Raw genomic sequence first — 16,494 nt, 5'->3', positions numbered from 1 at the left:
GAACGCGTGCAGAGGTGTGCAGTGCATGCTACCAAAGAGAGTTCAGAACGTGTGTAGAGGTGTGCAGTGCATGCTACCGAAGAGAGTTCAGAACGTGTGCAGTGCATGCTACCGAATAGTTCAGAACGTGTGTAGAGGTGTGCAGTGCATGCTACCAAAGAGAGTTCAGAACGTGTGCAGAGGTGTGCAGTGCACGCTACTAAAGAGAGTTCAGAACGTGTGCAGTGCATGCTACCAAAGAGTTCAGAACCTGTGCAGATATAATAATTTTCAATTGTTTAATTTCAGAAAAGTATAGGCAAGAACTCTGCTTTTCTGAAATTACACTAAATGAAACAGCTTGGTGAATCCGCTACAATGGGTTTTAACCTGGAATTGGTTGATCTTTTCTTGTATAAAGTATGTGTACGTTTTCATCATGCAGTTCAATTAGGGGTGTCCTGACAATGTTCTTAATACTGGTAAATACTGCTGCCAAAATGCACCAAATCAATGTAAACAGTCTGCTGGGAGAGAAACGGTCCAATGCTGCTGTCTGCCTAATTGTAGACACAGTGCACAGAGTACAGGCCAGGGGTGAATGGTATGGTTTTAATATAAAATCAATCCTGCTGTTTTATATGTGCTACATGACTTGATATGGGATCTTCAGGGCATTGAATACAGTCACTTGTGAGCATTGGAATGACCATCTCTAATACTGTAGCTAAAACTTCATGGTTCAAATGTGATATTACTGTAGCAAAACAAAACCTCTCTCCACATGATGGTAGACTGTGTTCTATGGACAGTAGATCATATTGCCTCTTGGAGTGCTATGTCAACCATGGGTGCATTAAGTAACGGAGCAGCTCAGAACAAGTTTCCACTCACCCGGATCACTGATGAAAGCAGCTCACTTAACACACCACTGCCATATCTGTTTCACGTTTAACCACGCATAACGAAAACTGTTTCTTTTGTTTCATTTGAAGTTGAAGTTTGGATGAAAGCCCTTTTAATCAGACGTGCTTAATATTCGAGAAGAGGTTGTAGCTTTTCTCAAACTGGGGGGCGTAGCCCCTCACAGTGGCCGCAGAATGTATCCTTTTATTTAAGGTTGCATATTATTGCATGTCGGCTGCTATCTGGTGATGTACGTTGTGCACATTAGTAAGCGTTTGGGCACAATCAATAAAATAATGTTTACAGTGTTAAGTTTACTCCTATTACTATAGATCGGTGGCTGATTCATGCAAAAGAAAAAAAAAAAAAACAACAGTGACATTTGAGAAGCCAGTGGCATATTGCATGTTGAAATCTGTTACACAAGCACTTCACTAGCAAGTGTAAGAGTTCAAACTACTGTGGATAATATAATAGCCTCTCTTTTACACTACAACAACATGATTCATGGGTGACTGTTTACTGTGCACTGTAGTTCATTAGAAACCATACTTGTCTTTCCAGATTGTTTGCATTCTGTAAATGTAATGTTAGCTGCAGGCACACACGCTTCCCACCACCCCAAGAACTAAACACGCATGAGAACTAAACATGAAAATTAAACATGAGAACTAAACATGAAAACTAAACATGAAAATTAAACATGAGAACTAAACCTGAAAACTAAACATGAAAATTGAACCTGACAACTAAACATGAAAATTAAACCTGAGGACTAAACATGAAAATTAAACATGAGAACTAAACATGAAAACTAAACATGAAAATTAAACATGAGGACTAAACATGAAAAAACTAAACATGAGAACTAAACATGAAAATTAAACATGAGAACTAAACCTGAAAACTAAACATGAAAATTAAACATGAGAACTAAACATGAAAATTAAACCTGAAGACTAAACATGAGGACTAAACATGAAAATTAAGGCTGAAGACTAAACATGAAAATTAAACCTGAAGACTAAACATCAGGACTAAACATGAAAACTAAACATGAAAACTAAACATGAAAAAACTAAACAGGCCTGCTCCCGCTGCTACACATACATCTCATCATGGTCCTTTTGATTTTAATATAAGGGTCATCTCTCAAGAGAGTGTCATACCCTCCAACTGTGCCGATTTAGCTACAATACCGAATTTCGAACTTTGGTACCAAATCCCCACAAATTGATGTGTACCGACTTTTGAGCTTCATCTGAAGATTTTTTTTTTTCCTGCACAGCCCTGCAAGGCCATTAGAGCCACATCCACATGGTACTGCCTGCTAGAGAGATGGTAGATAACAAAGATACTGGTAGAGACAGTCCATTCAAAGATTTCCAATTCATGGAATGCTTAATGATTTAGAATGTTTCAAAAGTTGTTTTAGGTTTTTCTCTGATGCATTATACATGGGACTGATAATAAATGTCTGTGTAGCAATATATACATTTACATACTAAAATAAAGTGCAGTTATTTTAACTATAGCCAAATCGCAGTCTGTTATAGGGAAGATATATGCTTATTGGAAAATGTAATGGCAGCTGGCAAATCACTATTGGTAGTAGGAGGAATGCAATGAACCAACATTATAAATTGTGAGCCTCTTCTCTGAAATGCACATCACATGCCAACTCTACAGATTAAGGAGCTATAGTACAAATTGGTAACCTACTCAGTACTCTACCAATTTCAGAAGTGCTGTAGTCCTGCCACGATTCGCTTCTCCTGCTATGTATCCCAGTATATCATGTAGGCACAAAAATGCATATTCCTCCTGTAGTATTTGTGCACTTGGGTAAGAGATGTAAGTTCTCAAATTAAAAAAAGGATACTTTTGGAGTAAGTCAGTTTATACCACCTGCTTAAAAGGGCACTGAGCACAGGGTTAAGAAGAGAGGGAAGGCTCTTCAGCATGAGCACAGGGTTAAGAAGAGAGGGAAGCCTCTTCAGCATGAGCACAGGGTTAAGAAGAGAGGGAAGGCTCTTCAGCATGGTGGAATTTGTAAGTGAGATTTTTGTGAGACATAATGAAACATATACAGATTTTTTGTTGTATTGAAATGTAAAAATGTGCATTCTAGGTTGCAGGAAATGCATATTTTAAAGTTAACTTTTCAGAAATTCTCTGAGAGGGGCATGTCGCCAGACCCCCGTGGAAGCACGTCACTCACTCCCACACTGTGAACCGCTTGCTCTCGTAATGCCACGTAATTATGGGGATTCCTGAAAAAGTAACTGCCCTCTTTTAAAAATACTAATTATTGAATTAGCAATCCCATAGGTTGTCACCTCAAACCCATTACCTACCAGTGTAATGTGACTGGCTGGGGGACGGGATAGGACTGAAGGTATATCAAATTTGTTCAAACAAATTAAAACCAGAGGTTTTTTTTGTTTTGTTTTGTTTTTAATTCTTAGTTTAGCCAATGTATTCATGCATTTACCCATTTATAAATGGGGTTATTTAAGTTGCACACTAATAATGTTTAGGGCTCTTAGTGGCATGTTGGTCTATAGAGAGGTATTTAACACAGATTTGGGACTGAATAAGCCCTCATAGTGAATGTGGGTGGCTTTATTATTGAGGGAGATTCTTTCAGGACTGGCCTAAAGTGAGGTGGTCTAATACCGTGCTTGTATTACGGAGTTTTCACTGTATTGTAGGTGGTTGTCCAGGCTGTATATGAAAAACAGCCTCGTTTTAATTACTATACATTCCACAGTTCCTATGGCCGGGACAGTGTGCGCCCTACTGTTTTTTTTTTCTTTAGCGGATGCCCCTGGTGCTAGTGAACTACACTGCCAGCAGGAATTGTGTTCACATGACCACAGCTGCGTTCAATAGGCAGAGAGCTCTGCCGTGGCGCTACGTAACATAAGTTAGCTCTTATTGAACAGTGTGCAGATCCAGTCATATTGCAGAAGCGTATTGTTTCCTCCAAATGTTGGAAAGTATGAAGTAGCATTCTCTAAAAGTACTAAGGACACTCAAATATGTATCTTTGTCGAGCTCAGGTATTAATCCACAGAGTCAAAGTAAAACCTTGATTCTTTGAAGACTGATTTTGTATTAATCTCCTAGTGGATTTCTTAGTATTGGTCAAAGTTAGCCAGTGTATCGTCAGCGCTACAGCCAGGCTGGGTCGTGCTTTCGTCTTTGACTGAGAACTACACGGACACGAGAATCACGTGAGCACCGACCTGATGCTGCTGCGGCTCTCCTGTCACCTGGAAGCGGAAACAGCTGGGCGGTTTGGGTAACTTCACAAGCAGTCTAGAAGTCGCAAATGAGTCGGTTTAATCAAGTCATTTTTAATATTTAATGTGCGTGTCGGCAATGGCGTGGAAGCGAAAGGAATGAGAATACCGTCAAGTTACTAAAGATACAAAGAGAAAAGAAAACAAGAGTGAGATGATAGACGAGAGAGAGAGAGATTCACTCCTAATAGTACTACCGGAGAACCAAACCGTGCAAGTGGGTGCAAATATAGAATTACTGAATTATATATGTAATATGCAATGAACGTGTAATATATAAACATATTGTACATTTTCTCATACCAGTACTGCTGTTCAGAGAAACATTAGATTTTAAAGTAGCGTTTGTTTATAATCGTGGGCCGGTTTTCAAAGTTGTTTCGTTTTAAAGTCTATGGCAGTGTTTTAATTAATAACTACTTGTCATAATAATAGTATATACTAAAATGTATAGAATGTTCCTTATTACCAAAGCCGTCTCTTCAAAGCGAGGCTTCTGTGTGTTGGGGTTGTTTTTCATGTAATATTTCTAAGGTGTGTTTGTACTAGAGTTTAAATGGATTGTTCACTGCACTATTTTAGGTAATACATCTATAATGCATTAAAGCCCCTTTCACACTGGCATGCTTTACCCGGGTCAGAACCCGGTGTCATGCGGGCTGGCTACGCGATTTACACTGCTTTTGATAAAGCAGGTTGACCTGGGTGACAGGTGCAAGTGTACACAATGCGCGAATCAATGAGCCGGAAGCAGCGTGTTACGAGTGCTTTCATCCAAGCTTCTGTGGATTGAACCGTCGGCCCAAATGTTGATTAGAGCAAATGTTTCTTCATCCCTGCTGTGTCTCAAGCAACAAAAATATGGCTAAACAGAAACGTTGCTTGCCGAAGTGAAACCTTCACATGGCTGTTTGTTATTCCGTCGGCTTACGAATGGCCGTCATGCTACGACTCGTTCTGGTTTCACACTACGCGTGATTGTGACCGTGTAGCGAGAACCCTGGTCGGGACCTGGGTAGGAGTGTGAAAGCGGCTTTCAGTTGTCATAGCCTATTCCATTAAGGAAGACGGTTATAAAAACGGCGATTCAGAGACCATGGCTAAACCAAGGTTAGTCCAGGGTGAATTCACAAAAAGAGCATTTTACAAATTACAGCTGTCACAGTGCTGAGTGCAAAAAAATCGATGAAGTTGCTCAGAAGCCTTAATTTCGGTGCTTGTGATTCAGTGCTGATAAAAGGTGAAGGACACGGCACTGGTAGCATTGAGGGCAGCCGGCCTCAGCCCTGACCTGCGCACCTCCTGTGTGTCTTTTCAGCCTGTCCTGACCTGCGCACCTCTTGCACGTCTTTTCAGCTTCAGCCCTGACCTGTGCGCCTCCTGCACGTCTTTTCAGCTTCAGCCCTGACCTGCGCACCTCCTGTGTGTCTTTTCAGCCTGTCCTGACCTGCGCACCTCTTGCACGTCTTTTCAGCTTCAGCCCTGACCTGCGCACCTCCTGCATGTCTTTTCAGCTTCAGCCCTGACCTGCGCACCTCCTGCACGTCTTTTCAGCTTCAGCCCTGACCTGCGCACCTCCTGCACGTCTTTTCAGCTTCAGCCCTGACCTGCGCACCTCCTGCACGTCTTTTCAGCTTCAGCCCTGACCTGCGCACCTCCTGCACGTCTTTTCAGCTTCAGCCCTGACCTGCGCGCCTCCTGCACGTCTTTTCAGCTTTAGCCCTGACCTGCGCACCTCCTGCACGTCTTTTCAGCTTCAGCCCTGACCTGCGCACCTCCTGCACGTCTTTTCAGCTTCAGCCCTGACCTGCGCACCTCCTGCACGTCTTTTCAGCTTCAGCCCTGACCTGCGCACCTCCTGCACGTCTTTTCAGCTTCAGCCCTGACCTGCGCACCTCCTGCACGTCTTTTCAGCTTCAGCCCTGACCTGCGCGCCTCCTGCACGTCTTTTCAGCTTTAGCCCTGACCTGCGCGCCTCCTGCACGTCTTTTCAGCCTCAGCCCTGACCTGTGATGTGTGACCCAGGGTTCTCCCCAGGCCTTTTCAGCAGGGTAGGCCGCCCGACGAAGTGGCTGTCGCCGTCTGGCTGAAAAAACCCGATCCGCCCGTCTTACAGATGCTACTGTGCCTTTAACAATAAGGATTGAATGCGCTTCTAACTAGATCATTTGCACGTTGCTGGGTGAAAAAAAAAGTCTTGGAACCACATGACAGCTGTTTTACATCTACACAAAACATTTTAACCTATCGGAGAGTTGAAGGGGTGGGTTTTCTGTGTTAAGCACTTCGAGAGGCTAAAACGTTAAATGACTGCTAAAATAAATAACCGATTTATTTTCAAAGCAAAAATAGTGACAATGAATGCAGGGTTTTCAAAATAAGCCGGCGATTGGCGCAATCCACCGCCTAATACTAGATTTGTGCTGGCTACTTTATTAAAAATATTAAGATTATTTTAGGGTATTATCATTCAGTCCATTTCTTGTCATATTATTGTACTGTAAAATTATATCTAGATAAAAAAAAAAAAAAAAAAGTATTCCTATCGTAAAATTATGTACCCAGGTGCTTGTGAGAGATATTGGGCGTTCATGTATAGAGGCTGATACACCTTTAAGAAGAAAGGCGTGCTGGGATATCAGATGAACTTGTCAGGTGATATACAAATGCTTAAATGCTGGATTATTACACTCCGGTTTCATGCAGTTATGATGGTGACCAAACGTCTGCGAATACTGTTGTATAAACAAAAAAATGGTTAAAATGAACAGTTGCATTCAAAAAATGTATAATAGCGAAAAACAAAGATGTGCATTAACAAAATGCCCTGAAAACTTTTTAAATGAAGCAATAAGCTCAATAATTAAGCTAAAAAGGTTTCCGTTTTTTTTTTTTTTTGTGAACTCCAATAAACCTACGTTATCTTTCCCCAGTCAAATCGTAGAGTGCCTAAATAAGCACGGTCATTTACCATAATAAAAAACAGCAATGAAATAGAAAATGTAGAACATAAAAAAGCGCAACCAGATATAGTCAGCAAAAGACAACACATTATTCAAATTCTTTGTTGTATTATATATTTAAGGTAAAAGGCAAGTTTGTTTTTCCATTAAAAGTGCTCCTGGCTATAATGTTCTGCCGCCCGGCTGTAGAATTCCTGGGGAGAACCCTGTGACCCTCTGCAACATCATATTCTCTTGTTTGGAGGGGTGTGCTTGCTCAACCTGCTCAGAGAGTGCTTTACTAACCATTCTGCACACTGACAATCTGAGACCTGAATGAACCTGCTTGCACAGGTGTGCCAGTGGAAGCAGAGATTTATTAAAGGATTTTAACCCAGCCCTGAAAGGGAAATGAATTGGCCTGCTTTACGTATGTATTTGATAATTTATATAGTGTCCAGTTTAATACTAAACTGGACACTATATAAATCTGTGTTGGTTCAGAATGAGTAAACTATATGACAAAGGCATGCATCTCAATTCCAAAGGCCATTGATGCCTTTGAAATAAATGTGCAGAGGACCAAACTGTATGATATGTATAAGGCAACACTATTGTAATTGTTGGGATTCCAGAGCTTGGATTTGGACACCATTCCATTCCCAGCACCTCACCTTAACTTGTCATTGGTGGTTTCGTTCTTGACGTTGCTTGTTTTTCACCTCAGTGCTCCACGGACTCTCTATCACATATTTAAAAAGTATAACATGTGCACTCTCCCACCTCGAAATGAATGATCCTCAGCTGTGAAAATGAGAGAACCAGTATGAGATGCTAGGACTGATGTCACGCTTGAATCATACCTGAATTCTTCTGCTTCTGTTTCTCTGCTGATCTAGACACACATGCTTTAAAAATAATCATGACATGCAAGAATCTTCCAGGCTGCTTGTTTTTAACATTGCTTTTATCCCTCGGTTTCAGGGTCCCAGCACAGTAAAGTGGACAGAGAGTGGAGTGAGGCCCATGGAGAAGAGTGGCCCATACATCATGCCCAAACCTGCCCCCATTCACCTCAAACTGCGTAAGTACTGCCACGGTGCTGCACTGCATGGGAATCTTAGGGCAGGATTTTCCCCATACAAGTAAAAGTAATTATGGATAACACAGACCATAATAAATACATTCACAGAAGTACACAAGAATAGAACACATCTTTTGGAAGAAAACACATTGCAATGGATATTTTATATGGACTTGATCCAGAATTCCCACAACGGCCTTTTGGAGTTGTATTTGTATATTTGATTTAGTTTTGTGCAGTCTATACTCTTATACAAGCATTATCCACACTGTGTTCCAGCTGGTTCCTCTAGTGCAAGCTAGGTTAGAAATCAGACTGTACACAGATTGACGTAGTCTGTAGGGAAAGGTAATGCTTACTGCATAATGGGATAAACAAGTGATTGAGTTCACCAGACCCCTGAGCTATTCCATTAAACAGTCTGTTTGTTGCACTGATAACTCATCGATATGAGACTAATGGCAAGCCCAAGATATTTGAGGTGACGTGTCTAACCTAATACCCAGAAGTTTGATCATCAAAAAGCCTTGGGCTTGCTAGTGGTTTGATTTTAATGAACAGTAATGTTTTCATGGTTAGCCCTGTTGCACATATCTGCAGGTCAAAGCACTGGGCTGATAATGGTAGAACTTGCTTCACCTTGTGGTGATTTGTCAGAATTTAAATGAGTTTTATGACTAACCCTGTGCTTTACCACACTGTGTTGCACTGAAGAAAAATGCTTAACAAATGTGATTTGTGCACATGCAGTAAACTGTAGTATAATCCTGACTCTTGCCTTGTGCACATCATAGAGGGCACCACACTACAGTACTTGTGCACATCATATCGAGAGCACCACACTACAGTACTTGTGCACATCAATCAAAGCTCTACATCTCAGCACATCGTGTAACTCTGTCATGGATAAGAGGCAGGGCTGGTCTCTGTTCTCCAGGATCGGTAGCTTGCCCACCTCTGCTCTGGATTGCTCGGCGTAAAAGCGATTCTGGCTTCAGGCTTGTGAGATCAGAGGACGCTCACACGCCCTCAGAACGTCTGTGCTGTGTGGGAACTCGCTGCAGTGAGGAGAAAAGAAAAAAAAACATAGAGAAAATAAATAAAAATAATAATTGGTCACTCTAAGTTTAAAAAAAATAAAGAAAGCTCTACATCGCACAACATCGTGTAACTCTAGAGCTTCAAGTGCCTGAATGACACTGAGGCAGTGCAAGGCCTTCCTGCTGTGCTGATCTGGTCTGATTCTTTAAGCCCAATGAATGGACGCATTACAATGGCTTGTGTTTCCCAGGGAAGTTCTCCTAGCCCTGCAGTTTGTTTAACTCTTCCTGCCTTGCCTGTCTTGCAGAGAAGCACAGAGAGCAGGCTAGGAAGGCGCTAAAGAAGAAAGGAATGCTGGGAGGACCAGTCGTCCAGCAGCCGAAACTGGGAGCAAAGAGGTTAAATATGCTGCATGAATATTTAATAATATTTTGTCATTTAAAGAGTAAGTAGCTTAAAAATATAGTATAATCTTATTGTTTCTGGTCCCCTTCCCTTTTTATGATGCTGCAATCAGAGTGGTTGTAATTGTTTTTACTTTGTTAATGTGCTTGAATCTGAGTTAAGGAGGGTTTTTACAGTTAAAGTTGCCTGCCCAAGGCATATGTTACATAGGCTGTATCAAATAATGTGTCTTTATAGATCTGCTGTGTACTTCCAGCAATACAATAGGACATTTAATCCAAACTAGCTAATCATGGCACAGACTGCTACCTCTAAGAAGACACTTTGGCTGGTATACAGTGCCCTATAATGTGAGGAGCAGCTCCTGAACTCGCGGAAAGTCAATTTGACATAGGGTCATTCCATGGCAAATCACCCAACAGGTAACACCCTACCCCCTCTCATCTACACCAAGCTCAGGGTTGTTGATGACAAACAACCAAATCCGTTTTCAACTAGCTCAAATAATTGTTAAAGTTTGCTTTAAAGTTTGAGGGGTCCAAAATCAACCACATATAAATACCACGTAATTAAGACTCCTTAAAATACAAATGATTTCATTTCAAATAGGAGAGTGGGACAGAGCTGCTGCTGCAGCAGCACCACCACCTTGTGGTTATCTTTTGTATTGCACCTTAATAGAAAAAAGATGATCCAGTGCATTTTTATACTCAGCTGTGGATGCATGTGCGTATTTTTTTTTAAAAGATCAGAAAGTATAACCATGCAGGTATAGCAGGTTTGTTGTAGATCCCATGGCAAGCAGCTGTAGTGAAAGCTGAATGCACAGCCGTGCTGTGTATAGCATCACTGCGTTTTTCAGTCTAAAATGATTTTCAACATTGCTAGTCTTTTCCTCCATGTTGGTTCCCCATGCTTACTTTGCTCTGCACACACTGTGCCGATCTGCTTTACTGAAACTGTAGGGGATGAAGGTGATTGACAAGCACACATTTACTGTGCAAGCATTTGGGAAATATTGCAGACCAACATGGAGAAAAAGTATTGGAAATAAGAGTGGACTTCAGGGGCAGTGATAAGGGGACTGAAGTCGCTCGCTCCCTTTGTTGAGGGATACATGTTTGTTTTTGCTTTTATGTAAATGTTTTTTTGATTTAAAGAGTAGGTATGTTTAAATCCCATGTTGCTTGTGTGGAGTTTGCAGCATGATGTTTTAAATGCCATGTTGATTGTGTGGAGTTTGCAGTCATGATGTTTAAATCCCATGTTGCTTGTGTGGAGTGTGGAGTTTGCAGTCATGCTGAGTAGAGATGCAGCGGTTAGGATTTTCCCAAACCGAACCCCACATTTGATTAAATTCCAAACCTAACCGAAACCAACTTTTTTTTTTGTCCCATGAAAAACCGTCATCAGTCTCGGCGCTAAGCGGCTGCATTTTCAACAGCAGCTCATTACACATTGCTGCATGTAGACGGTTCATATTAACATCCTTTAATCCTTGTAATATGGTAACATAAATCAAAGGTTATGAAGACGCTTATCTGATTGCCATCGATAGGAAGATCCACGGCTTCACACCGAGTCTGGGTGTTCAGATGTCTAGGGCTGTTTTCTTTTTGCTCTGTTGATGAAAGGTGGTGGTGCAGTACTAGAAGTGAAAAGCTGACGCTGGAAGTTTGAGTTAATAATTAAATTAGATGCTTCTGCGAGCAGGTCAGTTTATTCTTATTAAGGAGGTTTCATTGACTGTGCAGGAATTCCATGAGTTTAGTTTGTCTGATTGCTTTGTTATTGCATTCTGTCAGCATATTGATTGGATTCAGAGAGTCGCATCCACAGAGTCGCATGTATTCTAGTAGCAGGCTGTACTAAACAAGTGTACTAAACAATAACTTTTCTAGGACGTCCTGCTGCTGGCTAGCTTTAGTTTTTTGCTGACATAAATCTAGGTGACATTCTTTTTAGAAACTATTTTAAAAGGCAGCCACACAGTCACTTTGAAGCCATGTTGATGAAGTAATTGCAATTTTGAAAACGGTGAGCTGCAGTTCTACTCAGATGTGAGTTGCCTCTTCCAGTCGACTGCGATGACAATGGAGGTACCAGGAAAATAATACATCTAAAAGGTTATTGTCTCTTAACACTATTGTATTCATTCTACATTGTCTAATTGTATAATACATTGTTATGAGTCATGCAATAACACTGTTTTGAGCTTATTTATCACAGTTAAAAAATGACCAAAAAAAAGATCCCAACACATCCCAAGTCCCAGTCACTTGGCTGTACAAATGCAGTTTGTTTTTGTAGTTTTAAACTTTCATTTTGGTTTTACAAAAACTAATTGGATGTCAAACAGCTGAAAGAGTTGATTAAAAACCCAAATCACTCCTAACCAACTCGCATCCCTAATTGTGCAATTACTGCAGTAGTGTGTTTTTATTTGTGATGTCTGTTGAGGTGCTTTTCCCTGAGCTCAGGAGCTGCTCTTCAACCACAAACATAGGAAATGTAGGCAAGTGTCTTTAAATTAGTAAGCACCAGCACCATATAGTGCACAGCACAGTATTGCTACACGATGCCCCTATCTCTTACTTCTATAAAGACACTTTGGATGACCTATCCTACAGTACATATATATCTGTGGCAGGCAACAACTGCTGAAGAGCAGATCTGAATGCACCTTAATACAGACTTACCAAAAGAGTCTAACACAGTATTGGAGTAATTGCAAGTGGAACCACACTGAGTGATTTCAAACATCATAAAAACATAAGGGGGTATTGAGAAGCTTTGTACCCCCAATTCTCAGCCCTTTTTAATCCTTGTATTTTTGTAAATGTAAGAATGTAATGTGAATGCTATAATATCTGCATGTGTTCTGCTGTAATATTCACAGGAGTGTGAAGTTCAATAAGGGGTACTCTGCTTTGAGTCAGAATGCTGAGGACACGCTTGTATCCCTGGATTCAGACAGGTATGTTTATTTTCATATGCTCTCCTCTCTTTCATCAGCAGAAGCATGATAACTGAACCTGACCATGAGATGAATATCACTTGCATGTTTTTGATCTGATCTGCTATTCTCCTGGAGGATGCCCTCAGGATCCCAGCTCTAACAGCTCTCTCGAACTTATTTAGCAATAAAGAACACAAGGAAATGCATTATTGTGGATTTTAGGATAGCAACGTTGATCCCTCAGATGCTTTATCTATACTCAGATTGTAGATAAAGATGCAAGTTTTCATTGTTGCTATTCAATTTGCCCAGCTGCACACCGTTCAGTATTTACCTATACCCTCCAAGCCAATCAAAGTTCAGTACAGTTTCATTTAGATGTGTGCATAGGAAAGGCTTACAGAATACCCGTTCTAATGGCTCTTCTATTTGTTTCCAGTGAAGTTGAGCTGGAGCCTCAACACTCCTCCGGATACTCCTCTTCAGAGGTGGGTTCTGCTGTCTTACCTTGGTTACCCTGTGAGGGTCACTGATCCCAGGTGTACAGCCACGCCTACTATCATCTCATAGCTGTGCAGGCCTCCACAGCCACGCCTACTATCATCTCATAGCTGTGCAGGCCTCCACAGCCACGCCTACTATCATCTCATAGCTGTGCAGGCCTCCACAGCCACGCCTACTATCATCTCATAGCTGTGCAGGACTCCACCACCACCTCCTAGTATCTCATAGCTGTGCAGGACTCTACAGCCACACCTCCTAGCATCTCATAGCTGTGCAATACTCTACAGCCAAACCTCCTAGCATCTCTAGGAGGTGTGGCTGTAGGAGGTATGGCTGTAGAGTCCTGTGCAGGACTCTACAGCCATACCTCCTGCATCTCTAGCTGTGCAGGACTAATTCTAGTGTTTTTGAATGGGCATCTTTTCAGTGCATTGTTCCAGGGCTATCCAACAGAAGGCTGACTTTTAATGGCCCTATGAAGTTTCTTTAAACATTAAGGAAGTGTATACTAGTGTAAAACATGATTATGGAAATCTGCAGATTCAGTACATAAAACAAATCATCATACTTTTAAATTGATCTCTTCAGAATGACAGCTTAGCCATTCAACCCTAAATGAGATGAACTGCATATATTTGGCAGGGAACTGATTTAGTAAATGGACCCTTTTATTTTTTAGATGTTTGGATACAACTGAAGTTTGTTGCATGTAGAAGTTCAAATGTGGGTAACAATTACAAATGTATGATCATTAAAGCCATCTGTATTTCACGTGGATATTTGTGATAACGTTTCGACTCCCCAGTAAAGCGCACAGACAGGCCCCTCTGCGTTACTGACTCTCTGCCTCCCTGCAGGTAAACCAGGACCTGAACCGGCAGCTTCTTCAGGACGGCTACCACCTGGATGAGATTCCTGACGACGAGGACTTGGACCTGATTCCACCCAAAGCCGTGGTGTCCCCCTCGTGTGTGTGCTGCTGTGATGAGACCCCCTCCTGCTCTATTCAGTGACACTGACTGGAGGCAGGTTGCATCTCGGACACTTTGCACTGTGGGAGAGTCTCTTAAGAGTTTAGAACAAACCAAATACCCATCCAACACCTTTTTCAAATATACACTGCTCCCCGTTCTAATGTGGCACTTTATAGCACGGAATCGGTTAGAATGCAGCATAGTCCTGCTCCCATTTGCCCTGTAATGCCAGTACAGGAGCGCTTTCTACCCGTTACAATGCAGAACACAAACAGCACAGTCTTGTAACAATGGCTCCCCACTACAGCATTCTAAAGGCAGAACAGTGCAATTAACAGTGCTTTGATAATCATTATTCAAGTACCAATGGCATTAAAACAAACAGAAAGCAGGGTCAAACCTCAGTAAACTGCCTGTCAAATCCTTCTGGAGTATTCAAATAATAACCATACTGATCATGACACTAAAACCAAAGCAGCGTGCTTGTAAGGGGACGCTGTGATTTGAATACGCCGCAAGGAAAAGCAGACAGCCCAGTTTACAGGTTTCATTCTGCATTTTGTCCATAAGTAATAAATATACTTCCGAAACAAAATCCTTCCGTTATGTTAAAAGCGGTATTACCAGGAGACAGGTGTTGAATGACATTGTTGTAAACACTAAGCAGTGTTCGGTTAATGCTTTAACCCTCTTTAATAACTGCACCTATTCATTTAATGCAAGGGGTTCTTCATCCCCAGAGTACAGGGCTATGGCGTGAGTACAATAGAAAAGCTGTACTTTACATCTCCACTGGTCTTCAGCTGCTTTCAGTCATTCTGCAACACTACACGCAGCGTTGTGCCCCTTTTAGTATTATCAGCTGGCAGTGGTTCTGTAACTGGAGTTATACCAACAAACTGCTGGTCAGAAACCTCTTTCATTGCATGTTCTCTTTTGAGGGAGTGCTTGGACTTAACTAAAACGTTGTAAATCATCTAGAAAATCGAATGATTCTCACACATGCACTAAGTAGGTAAGTGATGTCACAGGAGAACCTTTGAACATTTTATTACAGTCTCCTACATAAAGTTGTGTTAGCACCGATGGGGCGGGGAGTTGCGGTGGTGTCTTTCTGTAGCTGAGTTTTTTTTTTATTGTGTTGATAACCAAGGACGGTATTCAGTATGAGCTCCTATCATTAGTATCCTATCTTAAGTAGCATTACCAAAAGTTATTAGCTCATACAGCACATGGCCCTAAGGCTTTAAAAACATTTGATAGCATCCTAGCATAACCGCATTCTCCCCTTAATATTCTGTTGTTGATCTAGAATGTGTTTCCTCTTTGACTCAGGTAAAGCCAGTTATCCTTCCACAATGCCAATGTTGGCCCTTCATCTCGCCTGTTTACTGCGTATGTTATAAGTAATCGAAACTCACTGTCCCTTGCATAGTTTCCTTTGTGTACTGTAGCCATAGAACTTATGAGGATCAAGAGGAGTCCTATTACTTGAACCGTATACATTTGGACTGTCATTCTTTCCTCTCTGGTAGATCAGAGAACGTCAGAATAAAGGGTTTTACCTGAGAGAAAATAAAGACAGAAAAGCAAATGGATGAATCGCAGAATGATGTTGATGTTGTAAATCCCGGGTCTTGTTTACTCATATTGTCTACATTGAAACTGTGGCTGAATTCTGCACATACAGCACCCTTGTTTATTGAAATACCAGACTGTTTTAGGAGGTGAGGGTACGTTTGTGTTACTAAAATGGAAATAAAATACTAAATACTAACTTTAATTCTAATTCTAGCCAGGCATATACCTAAATACCTATTGGTAAATGAGAACTGTTAAATGGAGTTTAGCAATCCGAGGTTAACAGCGGATTGATTGTAGAGAAGTATCCTGAACTGTATTTTCTGTTTGCGTAAGCCATTTACTGCAAGTGGGATTACTGTAGTGGATAAAGTCCTGTGGCTTCATTAAGTTTGACCACATGACAGAGTTAGTGAGAATTGCAATGCTTGAGAAGACTGGAGTCCAGAGCCCAGGTCTCATTTCCCTCTCTCAAACCCATACTGTGATATCCATTGATTAAACCTGGACTCCAGGTCATTCTTCACTCGATCCTCAAACCAGGAAGGATCCATATCCCTTATGTGCAAAATAAGCTGGCAATGCAGCCCCTGAGCTGGCAGGAGACCAGTGACTCACTGCAGGCAATATACAGATAGAGTACAGTTACAGGGATGAACATTGTCAGCTTTGTATCTGATTTTAAATCAGTTTCTGTGTAACGGACACCTATCATTTAAGAGCTGTTTTATCAACTGATACAAAAACCCCATACACTATATTACAGGCAGTGCTGCACAAGGTTTTGAAATCGGTTTGGTATTTCCCTAGA

The 16,494-nt window shown here is 41.4% G+C and overlaps 1 protein-coding gene across 3 annotated transcripts; it reads left to right on the top strand.

The window, feature by feature from the left end:
- Positions 1-3,807: 3,807 nt before the first annotated feature.
- Positions 3,808-16,284, top strand: LOC117429061 (protein FAM219B-like). Of its 3 annotated transcripts, none has more exons than XM_058998400.1 (6): positions 3,808-3,950; positions 8,120-8,219; positions 9,568-9,658; positions 12,565-12,642; positions 13,064-13,112; positions 13,986-16,284. In XM_058998400.1, the coding sequence occupies exons 1-6, from the start codon at positions 3,930-3,932 to the stop codon at positions 14,139-14,141; spliced, it is 495 nt and encodes a 164-aa protein (XP_058854383.1). In that variant the 5' UTR covers positions 3,808-3,929; the 3' UTR covers positions 14,142-16,284. The 3 variants fall into 3 exon arrangements, with proteins under 3 accessions (XP_058854383.1, XP_033904099.1, XP_033904097.1); XM_034048208.3 differs by lacking the exon at positions 3,808-3,950 and adding an exon at positions 3,958-4,192; XM_034048206.3 differs by lacking the exon at positions 3,808-3,950 and adding an exon at positions 3,959-4,410.
- The last annotated feature ends 210 nt before the right edge of the window (positions 16,285-16,494 follow it).

The sequence above is a fragment of the Acipenser ruthenus genome, chromosome 24 (genome assembly GCF_902713425.1).
Source record: "Acipenser ruthenus chromosome 24, fAciRut3.2 maternal haplotype, whole genome shotgun sequence".
Taxonomy (NCBI): domain Eukaryota; kingdom Metazoa; phylum Chordata; class Actinopteri; order Acipenseriformes; family Acipenseridae; genus Acipenser; species Acipenser ruthenus.
This window is presented reverse-complemented; position numbering and strand designations above follow the sequence as displayed.

Excerpts from the sequence above, each read along its gene's own strand:
- LOC117429061 (XM_034048206.3), top strand. The coding sequence starts at position 4,348 with ATGATAGACGAGAGAGAGAGAGATTCACTCCTAATAGTACTACCGGAG. Across the intron at positions 8,220-9,567 it reads CCCCATTCACCTCAAACTGC|AGAAGCACAGAGAGCAGGCT; the intron begins GTAAGTACTGCC and ends CCTGTCTTGCAG. Across the intron at positions 12,643-13,063 it reads GTATCCCTGGATTCAGACAG|TGAAGTTGAGCTGGAGCCTC; the intron begins GTATGTTTATTT and ends ATTTGTTTCCAG.